We start from the raw sequence: 24,833 nt of genomic DNA on the forward strand, positions 1-24,833 counted from the left end.
AGACCCCAGCTTGTCGCACTTCACAGCTCGAGAAGACGCTTACCAGTAAGTCCTTGCCTATGTCAAGGCCGCGAGCTTTACAGCTCGTGCAGATGTCCTAGAGATCCTTCATGGTTTTTGGCTTCTGCTGGTGGACATGCCTGGGGCAAGACGGATAATCGTGAGGATCTGGCTTGTGTTCTTGCAAGGTTTTGTTCTTTCATTGTTATATATTGTTGTGTTCTTTGGTCCTTCTCTTCATTTGCGTCACTTGCCATCCACGAAATACGCAGATCGTACCAAGCTCTTCCTCGCGGTTTACACTGCCGGCTTCTTGCCGCCTTCCTCCTCTTGCCATCTTGCCATAGCCTGCTGTCAAAGACAGCGTAAGAGTCGAGATAACGGTTGGAATTGAGCAGTACTAAGTCTGATGTCGTTCCGTCCTGCCATAGTACTTCCCTGGATTGATGAGTTGATCGGCGGAGACGGTGGAAGACCTTACCAGTCCTTGTGCTGACGAAGGAGCCTTTGTGTCCCTTCTGTTGAATAGGTTATCGAGACATCTCACTCTGTCGTGACGGCACAACAAGCTGCTGGCTCTGCGATGCAATCCTCGATGTAAGTTTCCCTCCAACTGAAAGATGCCAAGAGCGAAAGAATCTTGCGGGCTTTGCTAACATATTATCCAGGTTGTCCGCCCCTGTATACGGAGGCATTTGTCTCTCTGTTCTCTGATGAAGATATAGGAGGTAAGTGGCTCGGTCCATCAGCAGGGAGGGCTGGCGGGAAGCTATGGCAAGGAACTTACCAGCAATTTGCTGACGGTGGACGCTGGGTTTGGGTCGTTTGGTGCAGGTACTCGTTCGGACTCCATTCGTCTTCTGCAAGATACGATATCAATCATATGGCATCTTCAGGTAAGTGACTTCTCTATAAGCAGGGCGGGGCTGGTGGGAAGTTTATAGAGAGGGAGGAACTTATACCAGTATTTTGTGGAAACACTGTGCTGAGGGAGGTGGTGATAATATAGGGCTTCATCCGTGATGGGATCCATTCGCCTTCGCAACACAAGGTCAATCCATTGTGCCATCAGGTAAGTGACATCTCTATAGGCAGGGCGGGGCTGGTGGGAAGTTTATAGGGATGGATCTTACCAGTATTGTGGAAACACTGTGCTGAGGGAGGTGGTTGTTGATGTAGGGCTCTATCTCTTCGACACTCCTTTGACGGTCCGCTTGACACAACGGCAAGCACGCCATTTCACTAAGTGACTGATCTTTGAGCAGGGCGGGCTGGCGGGAAGTTCACAGGGAAGGATCTTACCAGCAGTAATGCTGATAGTGGACGTTGGGGGCGGGTCGTTGTTCTAGGATTTCAACCATTCGATCTTGCTTTCTTGCCCTCTTTCGAGCGGAGTCGGACACATGTCACGGTCAGGTAAGTGACTCTTCCATTAAGCAGGGCGGGCTGGCGGGAAGTTTATGGAGGAGGATCTTACCAGCATTCTGTGACATTGTGCTGACGGTGGACGTTGTGGGATCCGTCGTCGATGTAGGGTTTTTCATCTCGTCGGCTCATAAGCTCATCCGATTGACCGAGTTCCATTCGAGAGGAATCAGCATTTGAACCTACCTAGGTAAGTGACTTCTCTATAGGCAGGGCGGGCTGGCGGGAAGTTTATAGAGAGGAAGGATCTTATACCAGTACTGTGAAAACACTTTGCTGAGGGAGGTGCCTTCTGGTCCTCCAGTTCGTAGGCTTCTATATGCTGTTCACTTTGTACTACGGTTGTACGGCAACACAGACCGTTGGGCTCTCAGGTAAGTGATCCTCTCGTTTAACATAGAGAAGCTGGCCAGAACCTGATCGAGAAAGACTTATCAGCATTCGTGTTCCTGTCACCCTTCGCTTATATTGTCTGGATGACATCGAGCCGCTCACTTCAACGATTTTACGACCATGTATCTACAGGCAAGTATCATTCCTTTCTAGGCAGGGAGGGGCTGGTGGGAAGTCTGTAAGGAAGATCTTGCCAGCATGCGTGCTGACGGGGCTGCTTTGGCTCCTCCAGGTTATACAGGTACCATTCCGTGCAATTGTTTCGTCTGCGCAAAAGTGACCAGCAGACTTGTCACTGGCGAGCTTCACTCTATGTGTAAGTGATATCTCTTCAGCAGGGAGGGGCTGGTGGGAAGTTTATGAGAAGATCTTACCAGCAGCAATGCTGACGGAGCGGCATTTGCTCTTCCTGGCTCTTTAGGTCGGCTTCTCCTCGCTTTTACGGCCCGCTGTCGTCCATCCAATGTTCAAGTCATGACAATTCTTAGAAGCAGGGAACATGGCAGGAATTCTGCCACGGGCTTGGAGTTGAGTTCAGGCGCTTTTGACCGACTGTCCGATAAATACTCACGAAAAGCGCGCACTTAAAGGCGCCTGACCCAGCGCACGGAAGGTCAAGCATTCTGGTATTCATTTAGCATTGAGGCACTGGGGCCTATGCTAGCAGATAGAAACCCAGTGTAACAGACGCACGATCCGCCTAGAGATCTCTTGTCGGCACTAGCATTCATGGCTTTAGTAAGTTGTACAAAGCCATCAATGCAGACCTCCAGGTTAATTACTTCTCGACCTTTGCTTCATATCCAGTCAATCTGAATACCACAACTGCAGGACTCCGTCCAAGGCAAGCAGAGAAAATGATGCTGTCCAGGATGGCTCTTTTGTACAGAGATCCGAAATACGAGAGGAATAAGATGTAAAGCAGGGAAATTGAAGGCTAATATTCTAGTGATTCGAATGCTGGTATGCATCCGCTCTCGGTACTTCTAATTTCAGGATGCTATTATGACGATCTCAGTCCCTGAGTCTCCTCAGGACAGGCAGGGCATTGTCTGCCCAATGCGGATTGGCTGGGAGCGGTTTTGTTGAGCCAGCGCCTCGACATTTCCGCAGGTAGAGGAGCTGATTGAGGATAAAGCAAGTACTCGGTTCAACCTTGGTTTAATCATTATAGTTGTAGACTCGAAGACTTGTGGAAAGTGGGCTACGAATCTTGTCTCTTACCAACGGACATGGATGATTACCGAATCGGGCAATGACTTCATGATGAGTCGGCGAAGGATGTCCCTCACAAGCCGAGGCAAACTCCTCTAGGCTTACTAGTAGAGTCCACAGCGATTCTGAAGGGAAGTTCTGCCAGCTGGAGGGGAAAGTCAAAGCCTTCCTTGGTACAGATATCGTCTTTTTTGGGGCATTCCGGGGTGTTCCTGTGTGCTGCAGTCGACTATAAGCGTTACGGCTTCTCCCAGATGAATTTCCTTTTACAATTTCAGTCGATAGATGGATCCGAGAATTTGACAGGGGTTATCATTATGGTACAGTTCCGTGGTCGGCGCTACGCCGGGAGGACCGCCGCCAGGCAGATATCATGCTTGCCACGCAGCGCCACTCTCTGATAGCTCAGTGGCTGCTTTCAGACGTGGAGCCTGTCAGCCAGCGAGGGTCATCAGATGGATGTTCCAATGACAACCCGGTGGTTTGCCTCAGCCCTGATGGTGGCCGATTCCTGTCAAATACCTGACCCCGAGGAAAGGACGAACGAAGGAAACTGTTCAGGGTCAACCATGGGCAATCGACCAGGAAGACCGGGGTAATAGTCAGGCCTAGGAGAAAGACGGCGGCGAGACATGGTTCCAGATAGAATTCCCTTCTTCACTGCCAGTGTGGACGAAAGGAATCCTGGCGACAAAGTTCATTTTCGTCGAGGCTAAGTTTAATGAGACATTTTGATATGACGACAGCCACAGCTCCACGTCCACGTCGTCCGGCTTACCAGTGACTAAGACACTCTGCCTTGCCTTTTGCTCTTCATTGCGTGGTCGAATAAAGCGCACACTAGGGGGCTAGTGGGCAAACCGGCGATGCTTGGTAGTGGCGGCCCTCAGCGATCGGCGTGTTTCATGTTTTTCTTAGTGTGCAGATAGTGAGAGAGTCAAGCCGGAGCACTAGCAGTATACGTATGCAGGACAGCCACATCGTCAAACTTGATGTCAGTGATCTCAGATGCTCGAGATCTTTGTTTCTTGCGGTGTTGCCTCGATGAGTGTTGGCTTGTTTGTCGGCCAGCTAGATACAGGGCTTCCTGGTAATTCCGTCCAGGGAATAATCAAACACGCCGAGGAACGCGAGAGTAAGCATTCTGTAATAATATTGTGCGGTCAAATGGAATGGGAAATCTGAGTTTCTGGTCTGGACTGTCGTGGATCCCCGGTGGAGCACTGCAAAGACCGCTAATGACACCCGGATGAGAAGTGGTCGACTAAAGCACTGTACGGAGTACAGCAGTAACAATCAATAATAGTCCAGACCCCGATGCTCTCTAAATAGTATGCACTGTTCTAATTGACGTGTCTCTTGCTGTTTCTATCTTTCTAGAAGACTCGATTATTATTGAACAATGTTGAACAGGCTTCCAGAAATAAAAACATGTCCCGACTAGTGTCAGTAGCCTTAGGCGCCCAGGCAGTCCAGACCCAATCATGTCGACTCCGTCTGATCCATCAATCATCATCATCTTCATCCTCAGGGATCTTTGTGGCCCACATTCTAATCCATTCTGTCTGTCGGTGGTGCCAAATCATTTCACAGCATGTGAGCTGTCTCCGGCTGTTCCTGTACCTGACAGACATGTCTATTTCATAGGCCCAGTGGTTGTGCCATCCTCCACCGTGGACGGCTCCTGATGGAGTTCCGTGGATGCGTGTTCCCCTCAGGAACAGAAACCCATCCCTACAAATCAGATTGCTGGATTCGGTGAATTCCCGTTTATTCAAAGAAAAAACAAAGCAGGAACAATGGCAATAATGCCGTCTTTCATGAGGATTGGCGCCCAGACTCTCATTAGAAGTGTCCCTTTGTGGCGCCTACCGTAATAGGCACAATCTTTTAAATGTGCCTCTTTCCCCCTCGACCTCTTGACGATCTTTTCATTCTTTTCTTGTCCTCTTGTCATCCTCGTCCTCTTTCTCTCCTTTAGAATCTGCTTTTGCTGTTATTGTCCTGTGCAGTGCACGGTCAACAGTCATTCCTTTCTTGTGACTTTATCTGCTGCTTGCTTGCTCAAGCACATCCTCACTCCCTTTTCCACTCTTTGAGAACCCTGTTCTCAGCTCGCTCCTTACTCTACCTATCAGAAGACGAAAAGAAAAAGAAGAATCAAAATGGTCTCCTTCAAGAACCTCCTCACTGCCGGCCTTCTGGCCTCCTCCACCATGGCCGCCCCCCACGGCCACCAGCACCGCCACGTCGAGAAGCGCTCCAGCACCAAGCGCGGCGCCGCCTACAACGATGCCTCGACCGTGCAAGCCCTCGGCAGCAATGGCTCGATTTCGTGGGCCTATGACTGGAACATGTTGGCCTCTGGTACTCTGCCCTCCGGCGTCGAGTTCGTGCCCATGCTCTGGGGTAGCAAGATGTTCGGCGGCTGGCTCACAGCCATCGAGACGGCCCTGGCTAGTGGCAGCAGCTACATTCTGGGCTTCAACGAGCCCGACAATAGCGCCCAGGCTGCCATGTCCCCCTCTGAGGCCGCCCAGGCCTACAAACAGTACATCACCCCCTACAGCGGCAAGGCCAAGCTGGTTTCCCCCGGTGTCACCAACAGCCCTTCTGCCGGCGAAGGCCTGGACTGGATGAACACTTTCCTGCAGTCCTGCACCGACTGCGGTATCAGCGCCCTGGCCGTGCACTGGTACGGTAACTCCGCTGACGAGTTCAAGACCTTCGTCAACCAAGCCACCTCGTTCGCTTCCGAGAAGGGTCTCGAGAGTGTCTGGATCACCGAGTTTGCCCTCAGCAGCGACCTCAGCGCCGGCGCTTCGTCTAGCGAGTCCGCCCAGTTCCTCAGCGAGGTTCTGCCCTGGTTGGACTCGCAGCCCATGGTCGGTCGCTATGCGTTCTTCATGTGTGCGGATAACTACCTGGTCAGCGGAAGTGGTCTCACMTCCACTGGCCAAGTCTATGTCTCTTAAAATTTTGTCATTTACTGTGGTCCTATTCTTCCCATGATCAGCGGTCCAATGCGTGTACCCTTACTACATAAAGTCTGTGTGGAAACTGTACTAAGCATTGTGTACCCTAAAAGAAATGAAAAAAAGCACACTATATAAAGACCGGCCCAGACTCTATTTTAGCATTTCATTTACCTTAAAAAGAATGCTGAAAATCAATTACAAAGTAAAGAATAGACCCATAATTTATAACAGATTCATTATTAGTCTACCAGTTTACCCACAAAGGGAAGGTGAAACTGAAAGATGTTGATCAAAATCAGGGGAGGGGTCTTGCCTGCTACTTCTAAAGCATTATTTATCTGTTTATCTTCTGAACCATGGAATTGTGGCCAATGGAAAGCAATCTGATTGGCGGACATTATATAATTTCAAAGACGAATGCTGCAGACTCAGTGCTGATTGGGAGAACCACTGTTGATCTCGTTTACCCTAAAATGGAACTACAGGCACTAAGGTATTATAGAAGAATATTTGGTTGACGCTCGGTTAATAAGGGTAGACTAATAACGATTGGGTTATGTTCCCATGTGAAATCTGTACCTCGCTGTGTCCCTCTCGGTGTACCACGCTATGCTGAATTGAAATGGCTCTTCACCGCATGCTAGATATGAAGATGAAGATGTAGACGTAGACTACTAGTGCGCATGAGAATATAGATAAGGTAGTACAACTCCAGACGCCGGGGTATCCTAATATACATCCGCAAATGCAAATGATCCGTCATTCCATCAGTGTGTCGCCGTCTTGGTCTTTGGTCTCGTCAGGGCCGTCCCCCTCTTCGGGTTGCGGAGTAGGTTCCACTTTGACTTTGAGACCGTTCACTGCTTCGTCGGCGACGATACCATTTTCGGCTTTGTCGATGCGACCATCGTCACCATCATCAGCACTGTCACCGTTCACTTCAGCTTTCACGGCGACATCGTCGCTTTCAGCTGCTTCTTCCTTCTCCTCCACCTCCTCCCAGACCCGTAATGTCCCATCCAGTCCGCAGCTCGCCATGAGCCGCTGCTCTCCCAGACTACATGTATCCACGCCCAGCACCACTCCATTATGCCCCTCCAGTCGCTGCAGGATCTTCTTGCTCACCACATCCCAGCAGAGGATCGATCCGTCCTCGCTTCCGCTGACCACAAACGCTTCCGACGGCGCTCCTGGCAGCCCGTAGGTCCCAAACCCGCCCAACAAGCTGTATTTTCGATTCACGTGGCCCTGGTAGGTCTTGATGCATCGGCCCTCGACGTAGTTCCACAGCCGCACGCAGTCGTCCAGCGTCCAGGCGAGCACAAACTTGCCGTTGGGCGAGAACTTGACCGCCGTCACGGGCGGGTTGTCCTCGTGCACGAGCGTTCGCAGACACTGGCCCGTCGCTGTGTCCCAGATTCGAATCAACCCGTCCGTGGCGCAGGAGACGATGAGAGTCCCGTCCCATACGACGTCGATCCCGCTGACGGGGTCGGAATGTGCCGGCAGCGATCGCATCACGCTGGCGGACCGAACATCCCATAGGAAGACCGCTTCATCGTAAGATCCGCTGACCAACATGTTGCCCTTTGGGGAGAAGGCAATTTGGTAGACGTAGTTGTGGTGGCCAACAAATGGAATCGGGTGAGCTTTGCCCTGTCAATGCAAGAAAGATATTAGTTTGGTCAAACCGCAGGCGTAGACACATGGCACTACCGTCAACACATTCCACAGCCGGATGGTCTTGTCATCCGACCCCGACGCGATCGTGGCCCCGTCCGGACTCCAGGATATTGTAGAAATACCCGCCAGATGTCCCTCAAATGTATGGATGAGCTTCCCGCTGCGCGTATCCCAAACCTTGACCGCTCCGTCGGCCCCTAGATACGTCAGTCACACCCCATCTCACGGTCGAGCCTGACAGATGAGCATACCTCCACTGGCGATCATGGTAGAATCAGGAGAAAATTTCACCGCCGATACGCCCCGCAGATGCCCCCTGAGCAAGAACTTTTGCTGGTAAGTCAGTTTCTCCGGCTTGGGCGGCGGCGGAGGGGCCGGCGGAGGCACTGGCGTAGGCGACCGGTCCGAATACACCTGCTCAACCTCTGCATCCACCGCACTCTCCTCCTCGTCTGCCTCAAGCTCGTCATCCTGATAGCGCTCCGACAACTGTTCATGGGCGCTGGTCTCAGAGCGGGAGCGCGACGGGCTGCGTCCGCGGTTGCGGGACCGCCAGTAAACGTCGGCATCGACGGCTAGTTCATCAGGAGATTCTGAGCCGCTGAAGCTCCGTGTTCGACGGTAAGGTCGTTTAGGGGGGTACACCTTTTGCGCGGTCCAGCTCACGCGACGACGTTGCTCGTCATGGTCGGAGAGAGCCGCTAGCTCATCCGACGATGAGTCGATGGGCGAATAAACATGATTAGGCTCCGGAGTGCTAATCTTCTGCGTAGACTCTAGTCGGCGACGTTTAGAGCGATGATCTGAATTGTCCATTTGGGCCGTGTCAATTGACTGTTAAGAAGCTAGGGATGTGAATCTCAATGGCAGAGACTTGTGATAACAATCCCGCGATAATGAAAATCACGCGGGCCAATGACGCCTTGCGGCCTGAGGCGGTGAAGACGTGACTTCATCGTTCCGTCCTCAATTTCCAGGCATCGCGGGTTCCTGATTCTGGCGAGGAAGTGCTTTCAATACATTTCTGCCGATAAATCAATTCAAGAATGCTCCTGATACAACGTTCATAGATCGTTTGATATATTTGATATACCGACAGCCACCATGGACCCCTCTCGATCTCACTCTCCGTCGCCCTCCTCTCCGCCCTCCGAGATCCGCATCCTGACCCTCAACTGCTGGGGCCTCAAATATATCTCCAAATTCCGCCATGAACGACTGTCGGAGATCGGCCGTCAACTCGCTCTCGCTGATCCTCCTCCCCAAATCGTCGGTCTGCAAGAATGCTGGACGCAGCAAGACTACGAGAGCATCCGCCAGCAAACCAGCCATGTCCTCCCCTACGGCAAGTTCTACTTTGGCGGCATCTTCGGCGCGGGACTAGCCATACTCTCCAAATGGCCCATTGAAGAAAGCACCATGTACGCCTACCCACTCAACGGCCGGCCCACTGCCTTCTTCCGCGGCGACTGGTTCGTCGGCAAGGGCGTCGCCTGCGCGCGCATCCGGTTCGGACCAGGCGTCGGCGACGTCGCAGAGGTATTCTGCACTCATCTTCACGCCCCCTACGAACGGGAACCCAATGACTCGTATCTCTGCCACCGAACCGCGCAGGCGTGGGAGATCGCCAAGCTGATGCGTGGCGCCGCGGAGCGTGGCCACCTCGTCATCGGACTTGGTGATTTCAACATGATACCCTCGAGCTTTGCGCACCAGCTTATCCAAGCGCATGCGCCCGTCCGCGATGTCTGGCAGGTCCTGCATCCGGACTCGTCTGTTGGCGCCACGATCGACCCGCCCGAGCAGAGACGCAACAGGCCCGTGCCCACGGCGGAGTACAACCTGGTCGAGAACGGCGCCACCTGCGACGGCAAGTTCAATACCTGGCGGTGGAGTAAGGAGGATCGCAAGCGTCTGGAGAAAGGAGAGGACGTGGTCGTCGATAAGGACACTCCCTGTACCCACGGAAAGAGACTGGATTACATCTTCGTCGGCGACGGCGGGTACCCTCCTGCCTATCCCGCTCCGCAGTGGTCAGTCCAGTCCGTCGGCGTGGGCATGACACAGCGGCACCCGACGCTACGCTGCTCGCTGAGCGACCACTTTGGCGTAGAAGCTGTCATCAGCCGGACGGGCTCTCAGACAACAGAACGGATAGAAGTCGTGCATCCCGTATCCAGTGCCCCGAACGCCGGCTGTACGCCGGACACATACGACCGCATAATAGAAATGATCGACAAGTACGTCCGCCGCGAACGCTCCCAGCGCCGCTGGCGCTTGGCCCATTTCGTGGCGTCGGTTATTGTCTCGATCGGCTGCTTTGTTGGGTCCTGGTGGACCGGCGACCATCTCCCGTATGTGGCCTTCATCTTGTGTCTGGTGAGTACGCTGAGCTTCGGGGCGGGGATCTTGGATGGGCTGATTGGGGGTTTATTTGTTTCGAGTGAGCTGCGCGCTCTCAAGGAGTTTGAGTGGGAGGTACGCAATGCGAAGCGCATCGTTGAACAAGCGGGTACCCGGGGAACGATCAAGATTGAGGAGAGTCCATGATTTGGGTTGTTAGGCTTATAATATTTACGACTGTATATATCTCTACAGCAGAGGCCGCTAAGTGTAATTATATATTAATTTACGAGAGGACGTGGAATAGAGTTCAATGAGTGTCATTTCAGGACTATTCGTGATCAATCCATGTCATGAAAGAGTGAAATGGAATCCATCCATCACCGAATTGCGTTGCATCCAGCATTCACAGCAGCCACTTACTCGGCACACTGGCGCTGACGCTCGTCAAAGACCTTAAGGGCCTCCTCGGCAGCCTTGACACCGCTGAGCACCATGGCGCCAAAGGTAGGTCCCATGCGGTTGAAGCCGTCAATCTCAGACAGCTCCATTCCGCCGATGATCAGACCCTTGGCGACTTCACGGGTGTTCTTGACAATAGCATCCTCGGCAGAGTTCATGTCGAGGCCGCGCATGCCACCGAGCTTGTCAACAGTGTTCATCGACACGAGCCTCTTCGCGCAGAAGGCGCCAAAGGGGCCGTCGTGACCGGTCGTGCTGATGACCAGGGGTGCATTGATGGTGTTGGGGTCCATGCAAGAGTGATCGTCGTGGTGCAGGGTGACGAGGGTCCAGTTGACGACCACGCCGGCAATCTGAGTGTCCTTGGCGTCACCGCTAGCGGATGGCCGGGTGACCAGGTCCTCGACCGCGGTGGCGTTGAAGAGCTTGACGTTGGGGAAGGAGAGGACCTTGGACATCAGGGTGGAGGTGAACAGGGAGGCGTGCTTGACGACGACGAAGTTGGGGTTCGTCGGGTCTTCTTCGTAGGGCACGCCAACCTCGTTGAGGAAAACCTCGGCAGGGCGGCGGAGGATCATGGCGGAGAAAAGCTGGCCGCCGAGCCAGGCACCACCACCTGGGAGGAGTTAGCTTCGAAGGGTACGATTCGTAAAGCGTATACTGACCAGGAGAGACCGAGGCCTCGATAATAGCAATCTTCAAGTCAGGACGAGCTTTGGCGAGCACGTACGCAGTGCTCAGACCACAGGAGCCAGCACCGACAATGACGATGTCGCTCTCGGCATACTTGTCCAGATCCTGAAAGTAGCGTCTGGTCATAGCACGAGAGACCTGGCTCTCACGGATAGGAGCAAACTTGAAGTCATCCCACTTGCCGCCGAAGTGGTCAAGGAGGTGAGTCTGGGAGGTTCCAGAGGCAGGAACGGTCTCAGGGACAACCTTGGCCTTGAGGCTGGGAGATGGGGCCACTGCGGGCTCAAAGATGGCAGCTGGGGGAGACATTTTGCGGTTTTTGAAAAGTCTGTAACTGGTTAGCTATTCCACGGACGTGGAAAACACAGAACAGAGGGAAGGCATGATCCTTTCGCTGGTATTATCCAGATCAAGTTTTGACCGTATAATCTCAGAACGAACCCATCCATTGGCACCGTGGCTCTCTTGGATGCACTCCAGTCAAGAGTAACAAGCTCCAAGAAGAGATACACGTTGTTGTGACAATGGATGAGAACGAACACCGGCCCACGCCCAAGATTTACCTGAGATACCTTGATCATTGAATGAACAGCCCAGCCAAAGTGATTCCATGGCTTCCATCGATAGAGAACGACCCAGAGGGTCGAGTCACAGGTGTGTATTACATTGCAAGTGGATAGCGATGGCCTATAAAGTTGTTAGCGAATTACGAGAGAAATCCAAGTGAAGCGAGGAGGACTTGTAATAGCTGTTGATATAAGTCTTCTGGATGGGCGATAGTGGGAAGTGTGATGAAGAGAAGAGGGAGAAGATGAAAAGGTGGGGGATGGCAGGAGGGGTAGTTTAAATAGTGTGAGTAATAGCATACACGCAGCCAGACAACTACCTACATTCTGCATCGTACCTTGGGTAAAAGTTCTATCATTTCCCTCAATTGGATAGTTTCATTTATAATTGACGTATTATTAACGGATCAAACACAACTCAAATATGTTAATAGAATTCAATTGGTGAATCTAAACCCTATCCCCTCCAACGACTCCCGGAAATCCCCGCCATTGATGTGGATCAGTTTACCCGGTGAGCTTCTCAAGTAACCGAGATCGGCGTCATATTGACGGGATAGACATCATAATGTCTACGATCGTGTTAACCCACTTGATTCGATGACTCACTTGATCATCGAGACCATCGAGGGACTCGAGACGTAAGGTGATTCTGTGGATGTGCGTCCTTTGACCCGCTCTCCACCAGATATGAGGACTAACGGAGTACAACGATCCGATTGTCTACTCCATAGCATTCAAACATCCTGTTGTTATATCCTAGCTGTACTGGGAGATTGGTAGCAGATCTGGGTACCCACTGGCACGCCATACTCGTTGATCCAGTTTTTCCTCTTGCCAGCCTTCTCAATCGTCTCCGCCCGTTCCTGCAGCATATGCCGCCCAGTAGCTTCTGCTGCATCGTCACTGAAAATTATCCGGAGACACAACATATCGCACAATTCCTTCTTCTTCACGGTAGACGTCCAGGTCGTCTCCAGTTGAATTCTCTCGCCTGTCTTCGGGACCCGGCCTGCAGGATACACGTCCCCGATCAGAACGGCAACTCGCCCGAGGTACTGACACCACCATACCTCCTGCGCCGACACGCATCTGCTAAGCTGATGGTGGAATGTCTGGTCTGTGGGAGGGAGGTCGCCCTCCCACCGCTCGCAGAGGAGCAGCGCGAGCAGAGTGCGATCAACATGCGTAAGGTTGTTGACTGTCGCCAGAATCCCACTGGTTGTGCAGTGAACCGCAGCTGCGGACTGGCAAGCCCGGTGCACTTGAGAATGCGCGTAGAGCATGTTGGCCAGAGCAGTTATTAAACTAACATTAAAGGATTCTGGTGCTTGCAAAGACGCTTTTGGTGATGGAGAAGTTGGCAATGCCTGTAGTAGAAGGTCCCTGATTGCCTTTGCAGATGGAGGCGCGTATGGTGACGTCGCGGCTAGAAGAGGGTGCTCTGCTCGAATCTCCTGTGGAAGTCGATCAAACAAAAAGCCCTCGCGTACTCCTCCCTGACAGAATTGTATATGCGTAATGGCAGGTAGAGCATCCATGATGACATTGACCAAAACAGCCACTGCGGGGATCTGCGATGCCCGCCGCTTCGACACTCCAAACACCCGGACTTCAGAATCCGAGACCGTCTCTAGAACGGATGCCGTATCGTGGAAATCCTCCCTGCGCGCTCTGTAGCCATTGATAATCGGGATCGGGTACGGGTTGACCCTAGACTGATTCATGAGCATGTATCCCCAGCCTCTAAAACCCCCACCGCAGAGATACAAATCAAATGTTCCACTGCGATTAGCAGCCTCAACGAGATGCTCAGGAAGCTGTAGACGCGCGTACGCATCCTGGAAATTCCTCGTCATCTCCTCCTTCAACTTTGCCTCGGCGTCCCCGCCTTGCCTCCTCGCCTCTTCCCAGCGCAGCTTCAACGCCGCCGCCCCGTACGGGAAACTGAACGAACCCAGGGGACTCGTGCTCACCACCCCGTCCTCCTCTGTCACCCAGGTAATCTGCGTACTCCCGCCCCCAAGGTCCATCGCAAGTCCCGCGACAGAATGCGAACTACTTGCGATGCCCAGCGCCCCGATACGCCCCTCATCCTCTTTGGAGAGCATGCGCACCTCCCAGCCCGTGCGGGCCTTGATCCGCGCCCGGAACTCGTCAGAGTTGGGTGCGGTGCGTGTGGCCTCTGTAGCGAGGATGTGGATGTTGCCCGCGGGTACGCAAAAGTCATCGCAGGTGATTTTGAACCGCACGAGGCGGTCCACAACCTGCTCGATGATTTCTTGCGAGATGGGGCCCCGCACCCTCTGCCCGTTCTCTGTCTGCGAGAATTGGGCCTCGTAGAGGGAGATCCCCACCCGGTCTTGGTAGATTGTTGGCAGCAGCCGGGCTGTGGGCGGGGAGATGTCGGTGATGGAGAAGCGAATTCCATTGCTGTTTTCCGGTCAGGTAGCTGAAAGTGAAGATAACTTATGCTCTGGCGGCAGACGTAGCCGGAGAGTTCAGTGCTCATAGCTTACCTTCCCATGTCCACCAGGCCATACAGGTTTGCCGTATCATTTTTTGATTCCATACTCATGTTGACTGCTCGAATCTCAGAGACCGATTATGAAATTCGATGCACCACAATGATGTTGTTATCCAGAAATCGGTACCACGAGCGCTTTTATGGCGACAAAGGAGCCACCAGAGCGACCTCCCAAGAAGATGAACCTTCTTGAATCCACAAAATAGGAGCTGAATACGATGCACACTCTGTGCCTCTCGCTGTAGAACAGTTGTTAAGAATTGACTTTGACCATGTGATGGAAAGACAGGATGAGGTCAATCGGAAAGTCTGCCCCACTAAGGAAACACACGCAAGGAGCTACTATCACTGGCAGCGATGCAGCCATATCCAGAGCGCTGCAACAATACAATCTCGAGATCTAGACAAATGGATTATAGAGATCTGTCATCAAGTCTAGACATAACACGACTTTGTTTTCAATCATATTCTTATATCGTCCTAGCCATCCATCTTAGCTGCATATCATAGCCCGTCTCGCATTTTTATATAAACAAAGCCGTCATCATAATATCTCATAGGACATAGCGGAATTTAGATCCATAATTCTCCTCTGCCACGCTAAAATTGTTTCCATTGGACCCTCCTTCGACAGATTCCTCGTTCCTGGTACCATATTTCCGGTCCAAGCGTTTGTTTTCCCAGACCAACAGACACCGCAAAGTGAGTGCTAGGATAGTCGTAAATATCATAAAAGCGGCGCAAACTGATTGTCCCCGAACGTATCGAGGGGCATCTCGTTCGTAGAAAATGTTGGTGCCCAGAAAAGGGCCACATTGTCCGACCAGATTGAGAATTACAATCCCCATACCTCGTCGGGTGTCGGATCCTTGATTATCTAGATGGGCTGATTAACCTCTGATCAGACGATATGAAGATGGTGATGACGCACTCAATGCCCAAGGAAGTATATTAGCGATGGAGGGGAAAACTCCCGCTGCTGCCAGAAACACGCCGAGATAACGGACCCCAACTGAGGTGCACGTGGCGAGGAGCACATATCCAACAGCCCCAATGAGCGACAACAAGGCAATCATCAGTCCTCGCTGTTGCAGTCGATCGGCCAACCAAGTTGTGGCAATTGTAACAAGAAACGAAGCAAAGTATGGCGGCGCTGTGAGACCCTGGGCGTTGATCGACGTGAAGCCCATGTCTTTAAGGATAGTGGGAAGGAATACAGGGAGCGAAGAAAAGCTCACATTGCAGCTGAAGTACATCAACTGGAATTCCGTATCAGTACCATTCGCTCGAGTATCAAGGAAGCACAACATACCGCCGTGATCCAGGCTTTGACATCCAACAGGGTACGGCCAATATCCTTCCAGTCAATGCCTGCTACACGCTCGCCCTCACCGCTTTTCCGGAGCCCTCTTGCTCGTGCAACCTTTTTTTCTTCATCATTCAGGAAACGGGCAGACGACGGGTGATCCGGCAGGAAAAACCAGGCAAGGAAAGCGGCAAGCAAAGAGGGTGCCCCTTCCACTAAGAATAATAATCGCCAATTGGCCAACTTGGAATGGCCAGACGTGATTCCATACGCCAAGGCGCCTGCAAATGTATTGGCCAGAGGCGCAGCAGAGAAGAACAGCCCAATACGCAGACCGAGTTCGTGACGGCGATAGAAGAAGGACAACAGATACGGTGTGCCAGGGCCAAACGCGGCTTCAGACACCCCAAGAAGGAAACGGAGGGCCATCATTCCCTCCCAACTCTGTGCCGCAGCTTGACAAGTCGCAACAATGCCCCTGGAACATTTAGACGGTGGTCACACACGGAACCGAGTCGTCATGTGGCACTTACCAGCTCATTACAGAGATCGCTGCCCAGCGATGAGGTGGCAGAATCTTCCACATCAAGGCTAGAAACTCGAACAGCGTGTACGCGATGTAGAAAATCGTCAGAAGCCAAGAATAGCGCTGTCCGCTTAGATGTAAGTCTTGTTTCATCCCAGCTATGTATGCATTGCCTGTCTAAAGTCAGATGTAAATCTTGTTCCACTCCAGTCATAAAACAAACCTATGTTAGAGCGATCGAGGAGCCCCAAAAGATCTAGGCTCAATGTCCTCGTTAGGAACAACATTTAGAGTCGACAAGGCGGGGGGAGAACTCACACAAGAACCCCATGAGTGTCGGAACCCTTAGATCTAATTTCCTCAGAACTCGGCGCTCGACAGCCGGGTCTATAGTAATGACCGCTGCAGGGATCGAGGGCAGTGCTGTGTCGCTGCCTTCATCGTGATGGACCGCGCTCTGTTTCTCCATGTCAATGCCGGGGGCTTGTTCAATGGCGTCTTCCGTCTGATTCTTAGGATTGCCATTGTCCTCGGAAAGCGCCATAGCCGAAAGTGTTGCTTAGAATGAGGGTATTCGCTATGAATGGAAAGGAGGCGGCAACAACAGATCGAAAGACATTGTGAGAGCTGTAGGAGAACGAGGGCATGATGCGCTTTTTAATTGCCGAGCACGCAGTAACATCGGCAATACTGGTGTAACAATGTTCCGATCTATTAAGTGATCTGCAGCATTAGGACCAGGACCGCGATCCTCTTGTCTCATAATTGGGCCAGAATGGCTGAGATTCGGTGAGGGGGTTAGAGGGAAGTGTGACGCCATGGAGTAGGCAATACTTGAGGAAAAGTGGATTCATACATAATCGAGGTATCCTAATTATCCGAGAGTAGCACCTGGGCTCCATATTGGATCTCAATTGGACCCCAGCCATGGAAAAGAGCTTTTCAATTCACGTAAATAGCGTTATATTCAGGCTTAGAGTGCGGAGATACAAGTGGCGGGTCGAGCGAAAGCTTGTTCTTAAGCTCTCTTAAGCTCCCTCCAGCCGTTCGTTGAGCCTGGCGAACTGGACAAGTCTATATGATATCTCATGTCGAGAAGGCTAAAGATTTATAGTTACAGGGATGACTAGATTCGCATTTAAGGTCTTCACTCCGTAATGTCCTTGATTCCTTGCAGCTTTCCCATCTCCCCAGCCTCCGTTCGTCTTCTTCGTGGTCGAGCGTCCAGTAAACCCCGATCTTGGTCGTGTGCCTGACTTTAATGCCCGATCGGCAAGGTGTCAAAACTGCGCTATGAGTTCCTTCCGCCAACCGCACCCGGTGTCTTTCTGGAACTTCAATTTTCCCGCGTCGCGTTGATAGCTAAGCATTCATCTAATTGCCCTCGCCTCCAATTACTACGCCTTGGAGGTGCCCTAGTCCACCTTCTATATTTCTTTCTCTAGTTGGGCTGAATATTGTCATTTTTGCGACCGCATTGACACCTGATTTACGATTGTCCGTCGATATTTGGTCAAAATGGACGACCCAGCGAGCCGCGTCCCGGCGCAGTTGGTGAGTCGTTCCTATAGGAATTTTGGGGACGATTCATTGCATAGTTATTCGAGGGCAGCATGCTAACTTAGTGTATTTGATTGTCATAGCTGCCGCACATGCATCTGGTGTCGCGCCATCGGTACCCTTTGATGCACATGATGCCAACAGACACCGTCGTCGAATACCTCCTGTCCGCGTCCAAGATCGTTCGCGAAGCCCAGCCGATGCACTGGACCTTTTTAGATGGACCTCAGGATGGAACGGTGATGCTCACATGGCAGCCTCTTAACCACCTGGGGACAAACTTCGCCAGCGATGGTTACGTCTGGGCCGACGTGGAACAGGCCTTTACCTTTGAAGCTCGTGGATACGTATGGCGCTTGTCCTATGCATTTCCGATCCTCTGATTTTGTATGCTGATGCCTGTCCGTGACAGATGGTGGAGATGTGGCTCCATCGCAGCGGTTACCACCCGCCCAATGAGTCTGTGGCCATCCACTGTCGCAGACGCTACCGGCTGTTGCCCACGAAAGTCCCCAACCCTAGCCTTCCCCCGCCGGACCCGTCACTATGGATCGTGCACTACTCCAGAGCACCTCCTACGGAGCATATTCCAGCAAATCGGATTCCAGTCTCTCCGCAAGTGCAAAATATGCTGGCTCAACGTCGTTTCCTCCAAAGCCAGGGTCAACTGGCGCGCAAAGACTTTATGCTTCATGATCGGAACAACTGGCCCACAATCAACTTTCCCCCACAGATAGCACCACAAGCACTTGCCCAGCCGGCGGGGCCATATCCCAATGCCATGGTCGGCCGCCAGCCGTTCTATCCCCAGCCCGGCCAACCTGTGCCAGCGCCGGCCGCTGCAGCTCCGGCCAAGGCACCCCGTGGACATCGCGCCTCAACTGCGGCGATGACCGCTGCAGCAGCTGATTTTGCACTCGAAGATGAAGACGTTTCCACGGGCGACGTGATGGATTTGCTGACTCCTCGGGAAGTAAGCAAAATGAGATATCAGCAACACCACGAGTGGATGGAAGAGATCTTCGCCTCGCCATATGCTATCAGCCAGATTACCCCTGTTTCCTTGGGACTCGGTCGCAAAGGAGAGCTGGAGACTCTGACCGCAGGCTTTTTCGATGCACCCGTCGGGCCTGCAGGTGGCGATTCGAAAGAAGGCACTGAGCCTACTCAAGCGACGAAGATGGAGCCCGAAAAAGCAAAGGAGTTTGCCGACCGGGTTGCCAAAAAGGTCGCCGACATGACTGCAGAAATTGAGAAGCTCAAGAAGCGCCATGCCCGGAGGATGGAAAAGTTCAATCGCACCTCTCTCCTCAAGGATGCTGAACTCCGACTTAGGGATGCGGCAGCGAATCCCGAAGACACTGGAACAGAGATTTGGAGGATGGAAGGTCGCAGTGAGATGATGACCGAAGGGGACGGAGCTGAAGTCGTTCCCGTTGAACACAAGGCCAAGTACAAGGTTGATGAGATTGTCCGAGAAGTTGAAACCTCGTGGCGCAGGAAAATCGTGCCGGAACCCAAGGTCTCCTGCGTACAAAAGGGCGGCTTGCTGGAAAAGATTGAACCCGAACCTGTTCCAACTGCAGCTGATATTGATATCGACATGGGCCATACGGACAGCAATCTCCTTGGCCAGTTCGGCGCGCCCGCACAAGGGGCAGCTCCTGCTGCTCAGGGACAGGCGGTGCCAACAGCCACTGGAGCGGCACCTGCTGCACCAACCGCGTCTTTGGATGCCGAAATGGACATGGGTGACGGCCAACCCACGAGCACTGCTGTTGGAGAAACTGGCGACTGGGTAATGGTGAATGAGGACAACAAGAAGGATGACAATATGAATAAACCGCCTGGCGACATGCAAGCGGGCGAAACGCCGGGAAGCGGATTACAAGGACTAACGCCTGTTCCTGGAAGTGCGGGCGATACCGGCCTTGACAGCGCGAATTTCGACTTCACCAACATGGACAGTGCCGGAGACGCGTTGGCAGCATACACCGAGCAGAACGAGGGTCTGGATCTTCCTGATCTGGATAACTCGGCGTTTGGAGATGCCTTTCACGCATCGGATAATGAGCATACCCATCACCATGATGCAGATGACATGTCGTAAACGCGCCCGGAGGTGGTTGCATTTCTTTCTTGTTTGGATGTAGGCTTTCTCAATGGGTGTTGGATGGTTCTGTTATATGCTGGGCGCTGGTTGATTTTTTTTTTTATCCTCCCCTGCTGCCCACTCTTTCCAAGGAAAAGAATTTGTTGTGTTGTACGATCTAGATAGGAGACGCACATTGCTATAATCGATTCCTGACGGCCTGTATCAAGGCCGCCGTTCTGCACTCTGGCATCGGTCCATCTTATAATACAACCTATGCTTTACGTCAAGGTTTGGTTCGCACAAGGTCTACGATGTGTTAAGAGTCCAATGTTGCGCGGGTGCCAACCTCTATCAGTCGTCCCGCGCACATGACGGCGTCACTGGATGAACATGATTGCAACACTCACTCTGAGGTCTGAGGATGAATCACAAGGCGGGAAGATCCGCATGACAGGACGGTAGCGGAATATTCATTTAATGACATTATTGCTCCAGTGAAGCTTGAGGTGGAATATACTGCTATGCCATTCTCGCATACAGCCATTGTGTTCCTTTCACTATACAGTGAGCTTCCATAATTTCGTCGTCTTTCGAATCCTTACAGCCGTTATACGGTACAAGTTAATCGCTGTACTTTCATCGTCTACGTCAGATCTACTACTTGGTGTTTTGCTTGCCGTACGGCGGTGCATCGCCTTCTACTATTCTCTCACTCGGTGTCGTTCGCGTATCAGTTCAGGGTCCCAAGTAAAGGGCGCTCCTCGTCTACAAGCAGTCATCATCGTCCAGGTGATAGTCGATATGTGCTTCCTCGAAGTTGACGAGGGACCCGGGCCTGGCGTGCGAGTCGTCGAATACCGCCCCGGGACGCTCCGCGTCTCGATTCCAGGTCCTCGTCGGCGCAGAAGCAGCTGCAGTAGCGGTAGTAGCAGCGGCAGCGGCAGCGGCAGCTCCAGCTCCAGTTCCAGTTCCAGTTCCGGCTCAAGCAGCGGCAGCTCCAATCATCACAGTAGCAGCAGCAGCAGTAGTAGCGACGATACTACCATTGTCGTTGCGTCGCGTCCTTCGCATCATCATCATCAACACCACCACCACTCCTGGTATGCGCGCTCAAAGTCACCAGAGCCAGAACCATCTTATACAACTGTGCAAAGAACGAGAGTGCGCACGCGGTCTGAGTCGATTATTCCTGTCGGAAGGAGGTTCTTTGATAGCCGGCCTCGTCCACCGTCTCCGCTGTATAGATGTGTAAGATATGTTGAGCCCGGGGGGTGGGGACGATCGCGTTTGCACCATCCGGGGAGAGTATGGGAGGAGGAGGTGAGATATGTCTCTGGGAGGGGAGAATGAATCGGGTCGTGTAAGATGGAATTATCATACTCAGTTATACACGCTATGAGTTTAAATACCATTCTTGCCTTTGATTGGTAGAGATGATGATTTGTCGCATTGTTCCAAGATAAAAAGATTACGCTCCCGCCATGATCTTCAAGAACCCACTCCATAGACTATTAGACTAGGGCACTGGGCTCGAAATGCATCACAACCCAATACCGCAACACGACACTTCCCACGGCTCCAATGCTTGAACTTAACTCTAAATTATCCATCAGAATCAGATCACACACATCATGGAGCATCTCGACATCGACCGCATTCGGATCATGACTTCAGCTTCCGCTCATCCCGTGTGACGTCATGTACGAGCAACTGCGCCATCAGTTAAGATGAACACCCGTTCGTCATCTCCAAGGGATATCCATCTATCTGTCTTGTGTCACCGTACATCTGTCTGCAGTGACTGAGTCGATAAGAGAACAGCCTATTCCTCTGGGTTGTATAGCATTACCGTGTCGTAACTCACTTCAAGGAAGGCGCATTCCTGCTTTACTATTCTGATCAGTACCTAACAGCTACGGATTACCTCGCCTAATAAACTGATTGTACAGCTTTGGTGAAGAAACAATTTTAACAGATATCGCCATGATGTATGAGCCGTGCGAAACTATCCTATCCTCTACGTAGCTAATCGCACCAGGAACCGAACGCTCTCCATCCGAAAGAAGGAACCGGCCCGCCACCGCTTCAGCATGTCCACCTTCCGCGGCCTGCAGGCACCCGAGCTGAGTAAGAAGATGAGTCGCCTCATCAAGCAAGAGAACTCGGCCATCTCAGCCCACGAGGCAGCCAGCCGCGAGCGTGTCAACATCGCCGCCCAGCTCTCCGAATGGGGCGAAGGCACCGAGGACGACGCCGTCTCCGACATTTCCGACAAGCTCGGTGTCCTGATGGCGGAGATCGGTGAGCAGGAGGATAACTATGCGCAGAGCCTGGAGGACTACCGGAGTATCTTGAAGCAGATCCGGGATACGGAGTCCTCGGTCCAGCCGTCGCGCGATCACAGGGCGAAGATCGCGGATGAGATCCAGCGGCTGAAGCTGAAGGGGGAGCAGAGCAAGGACAAGGTGGACGTTCTGGAGCAGGAGTTGGTGCGGGCTGAGGCTAATAATCTGGTTGCTGAGGCTCAATTGACCAATGTGGTACGTATGACCTCGCGAGTATACCTGATAGAGCGCGTGGGGCTAAGATTCGGACGATAGACCAGGCAGAAGCTCAAGGAGGCTTTTGATATCCATTTGGCCGCAGTCATTGAGCGCGGAGAGAAGCAGATTCTGCTCGCGCGTCATGCTCGCCGTCTCCTCAACTACCTCGACGACTCCCCAGTCGTCCCTGGTGACTCACGACAGCCCTATGAGCATGCCGATGAAGCAAAGCAGATCCTTGAGGCTGCCGAGAATGACCTAAAGTCATGGGAGAGCACCGTCGAACCCATCCATACCTCTGCAGGAGAGACCGCTGGTGCTGGTAGAGACCAGGAAGCTCAAGAAGAACCTGTTGGTGGGACTGGGTCAACTGGTGCCGCTGGTAATGTCAACGAACCTGGCACCGACGGCACAAGCGCGAAGCAGGGTCAGCCGCAGGTCTCCGGCGCTACCGGAACGCAGCCTGTTGCTGTTCCATACTGAGAAACCATGGGAAACCAGATCGATACTCTTTCAGGGTAGTATCCTAGTCGTTCAGTTTTTTACTTTATAGCATGATTAATATTGGATGGGATGGTCATGGGTGTATGGATTTAGTCGGAGTCTATAGGAACTTTCAGGTCTGCTGCCGTAGTAAATGATTTTGTAACCAAAAAAGAACTGCTTTTACAGAATTTCATAAAAGTCAATATACTCTGTTCATATCTACTATCAAGAGTCAATGTCGTGGATGAATCCTATCTTGCTGAGAGTTGATTGCAGTACGCTCACGTGACGCAGGCGGCAGCAAGTGACGCGGATGTTGGAGCTTCAATGGAGCTCTCAGCCAGAGCTGCAATTGCTTCCCCATTCATCCATCCACTTCCGCCATCGTCTCTGTATATTATCACTTCGATCAGCTCCCTGCTTGTCTTTTTTACTACTGGAATCTAGAAGAGTCGACTTCAATCATGGATAAATTAGTCGCCCAGTATTCGCGTCCACCTCACCAGAATGTGTTCTACTCGGAGCAAGAACAGCAAGACCTGACAGAGAGCCTCCCTCCTCTTTCTCTGAAATTCGCTCTTCCCCCAGTTGCAAATGTGAGCTACAGTTTGAGATCACTCCACCTGTCTGGACTTTTGGACCTGTGAAAATGCTCTATGGCAAAGCGGTTTCACTGAGCCGATCCCGCCCTCATCGCACTTCGGAGAAGCCATCAGCTAATATGTGTATCTTGCTCTTCTTCGCATTTAGTCCTCCGCATTTCTTCGTGCCTTGACCGACGACCACTCGAATCCTAGCTGTCCCATCAAGCTCGCTCACGGAACAACAACACTCGCCTTCCGATTTCAGGGCGGAATTGTATGCCGCTAACTCCACCTCCGGCCGGCCCAGCATTGTAGCAGTCTGGCTGACTTGTTGTCTCTTAGATCGTCGCGACAGATTCGAGAGCTACCGCTGGAAACTGGATTGCCAGTCAGACAGTCAAGAAGGTCATTCCCGTGTCGCGGTTGAGCCGGGGTGACGACAAGAAGCAGGATGCTCCGGTCCCCGGTCTACTGGGTACGATGGCTGGTGGTGCTGCGGTATGTGTTCTTTTGCGTTCTGGTAGCATGGTGATACTAACAGGATCACCCTCCAGGATTGCCAATACTGGCTGAGATATCTGAGCCAGCAATGCACACTTCACGGTGAGTCTGGACCTATCCCTGGCAAGAATGTTGTGTTAACGTCGTGGCAGAGATCCGGCACAAGCGTCGTATCACCGTTGCAGCCGCATCGAAGATTCTCGCCAATCTGACATACGCTTACAAGGGAATGGGTCTCAGCATGGGTACAATGTTGGCAGGCGTACGTTTCGATCCCTTCTTCTGGAAATGGGATGGATTGTGAAACTGATAACACCACAGATGACGCCTCAAGAAGGACCAGCCCTCTACTACATCGACTCGGATGGCACGAGACTCCCTGGAAACCTGTTCTGCGTTGGGTCCGGTCAGACCTTCGCTTACGGTGTGCTTGACGCCGAGTACCGCTACGATCTAACTGAAGAGGAAGCCCTCGAGCTTGGTCGTCGGAGCATCCTTGCCGCCATGCACCGTGATGCTTACTCAGGTGGTTTCATCAACTTGTACCATGTCAAGGAGGAAGGCTGGGTCCACCACGGTTTCGACGATATGAACCCCATTTTCTGGAAAACGAAGCTGGAAAAGGGCGAATTCTCGAACGTTACGTCGGCCCTTTAAGGGCATGATTCTGGTAATTTCTGTGGTGGATATGATGATTATCTCGTAATTCCTTTTTCTCTAGGCATTGAAAACTTTTCGACTTGCGGTTGCCGTCATTGAACTCTACCTGGTAGTACGATATAGGCGAACAGTCAATGGAATGAATCTAGAATACAATAGACGAAAGCTGCACATCGGACCCTTAGTCCTCTTGATATAAAGAAGATCGAAACGGAAGGAGTAGACCAAAAAAGACTCTAGATTGTATCCCACAAAAATACAAACACCCGAAGGCGATAAAAAGACGA

At 52.2% G+C, this 24,833-nt stretch overlaps 9 protein-coding genes across 9 annotated transcripts; 5 read left to right on the forward strand and 4 right to left on the reverse strand.

The window, feature by feature from the left end:
* Positions 1–5,198: 5,198 nt before the first annotated feature.
* Asppvi_008603 (glycoside hydrolase family 128 protein) lies at positions 5,199–6,008 on the forward strand (the record flags this gene model as incomplete). Its single annotated transcript, XM_043304469.1, has 1 exon — positions 5,199–6,008. One exon carries the CDS (start codon positions 5,199–5,201, stop codon positions 6,006–6,008), a length of 810 nt encoding a protein of 269 aa, XP_043160404.1.
* A 762-nt stretch (positions 6,009–6,770) lies between these two features.
* On the reverse strand, positions 6,771–8,510 carry Asppvi_008604 (WD40 repeat domain-containing protein; the record flags this gene model as incomplete). The annotated part of the gene is made up of 3 exons (XM_043304470.1): positions 6,771–7,667; positions 7,728–7,891; positions 7,946–8,510. The coding sequence occupies 3 exons, from the start codon at positions 8,508–8,510 to the stop codon at positions 6,771–6,773; spliced, it is 1,626 nt and encodes a 541-aa protein (XP_043160405.1).
* A 288-nt stretch (positions 8,511–8,798) lies between these two features.
* On the forward strand, positions 8,799–10,244 carry Asppvi_008605 (inositol phosphosphingolipid phospholipase; the record flags this gene model as incomplete). Its single annotated transcript, XM_043304471.1, has 1 exon — positions 8,799–10,244. One exon carries the CDS (start codon positions 8,799–8,801, stop codon positions 10,242–10,244), a length of 1,446 nt encoding a protein of 481 aa, XP_043160406.1.
* Positions 10,245–10,456: 212 nt separating this feature from the next.
* On the reverse strand, positions 10,457–11,501 carry thiA (thiamine thiazole synthase; the record flags this gene model as incomplete). Its single annotated transcript, XM_043304472.1, has 2 exons — positions 10,457–11,115; positions 11,165–11,501. The coding sequence occupies 2 exons, from the start codon at positions 11,499–11,501 to the stop codon at positions 10,457–10,459; spliced, it is 996 nt and encodes a 331-aa protein (XP_043160407.1).
* A 1,009-nt stretch (positions 11,502–12,510) lies between these two features.
* Positions 12,511–14,336, reverse strand: Asppvi_008607 (retrograde regulation protein 2; the record flags this gene model as incomplete). The annotated part of the gene is made up of 2 exons (XM_043304473.1): positions 12,511–14,191; positions 14,278–14,336. The coding sequence occupies 2 exons, from the start codon at positions 14,334–14,336 to the stop codon at positions 12,511–12,513; spliced, it is 1,740 nt and encodes a 579-aa protein (XP_043160408.1).
* Positions 14,337–15,120: 784 nt separating this feature from the next.
* Positions 15,121–16,661, reverse strand: Asppvi_008608 (putative MFS transporter; the record flags this gene model as incomplete). Its single annotated transcript, XM_043304474.1, has 6 exons — positions 15,121–15,162; positions 15,293–15,544; positions 15,598–16,069; positions 16,125–16,290; positions 16,341–16,373; positions 16,436–16,661. The coding sequence occupies 6 exons, from the start codon at positions 16,659–16,661 to the stop codon at positions 15,121–15,123; spliced, it is 1,191 nt and encodes a 396-aa protein (XP_043160409.1).
* A 974-nt stretch (positions 16,662–17,635) lies between these two features.
* On the forward strand, positions 17,636–19,787 carry Asppvi_008609 (uncharacterized protein; the record flags this gene model as incomplete). The annotated part of the gene is made up of 3 exons (XM_043304475.1): positions 17,636–17,671; positions 17,761–18,024; positions 18,090–19,787. 3 exons carry the CDS (start codon positions 17,636–17,638, stop codon positions 19,785–19,787), a joined length of 1,998 nt encoding a protein of 665 aa, XP_043160410.1.
* A 1,968-nt stretch (positions 19,788–21,755) lies between these two features.
* Asppvi_008610 (Eisosome component PIL1/LSP1 family protein) lies at positions 21,756–22,798 on the forward strand (the record flags this gene model as incomplete). Its single annotated transcript, XM_043304476.1, has 3 exons — positions 21,756–21,760; positions 21,811–22,312; positions 22,373–22,798. The coding sequence occupies 3 exons, from the start codon at positions 21,756–21,758 to the stop codon at positions 22,796–22,798; spliced, it is 933 nt and encodes a 310-aa protein (XP_043160411.1).
* A 467-nt stretch (positions 22,799–23,265) lies between these two features.
* On the forward strand, positions 23,266–24,543 carry pre2 (proteasome core particle subunit beta 5; the record flags this gene model as incomplete). Its single annotated transcript, XM_043304477.1, has 6 exons — positions 23,266–23,397; positions 23,552–23,659; positions 23,728–23,883; positions 23,940–23,988; positions 24,039–24,148; positions 24,208–24,543. 6 exons carry the CDS (start codon positions 23,266–23,268, stop codon positions 24,541–24,543), a joined length of 891 nt encoding a protein of 296 aa, XP_043160412.1.
* Between the last annotated feature and the right edge of the window lie 290 nt (positions 24,544–24,833).

The sequence above is a fragment of the Aspergillus pseudoviridinutans genome (assembly GCF_018340605.1).
Source record: "Aspergillus pseudoviridinutans IFM 55266 DNA, scaffold_6, whole genome shotgun sequence".
Lineage (NCBI taxonomy): Eukaryota > Fungi > Ascomycota > Eurotiomycetes > Eurotiales > Aspergillaceae > Aspergillus > Aspergillus pseudoviridinutans.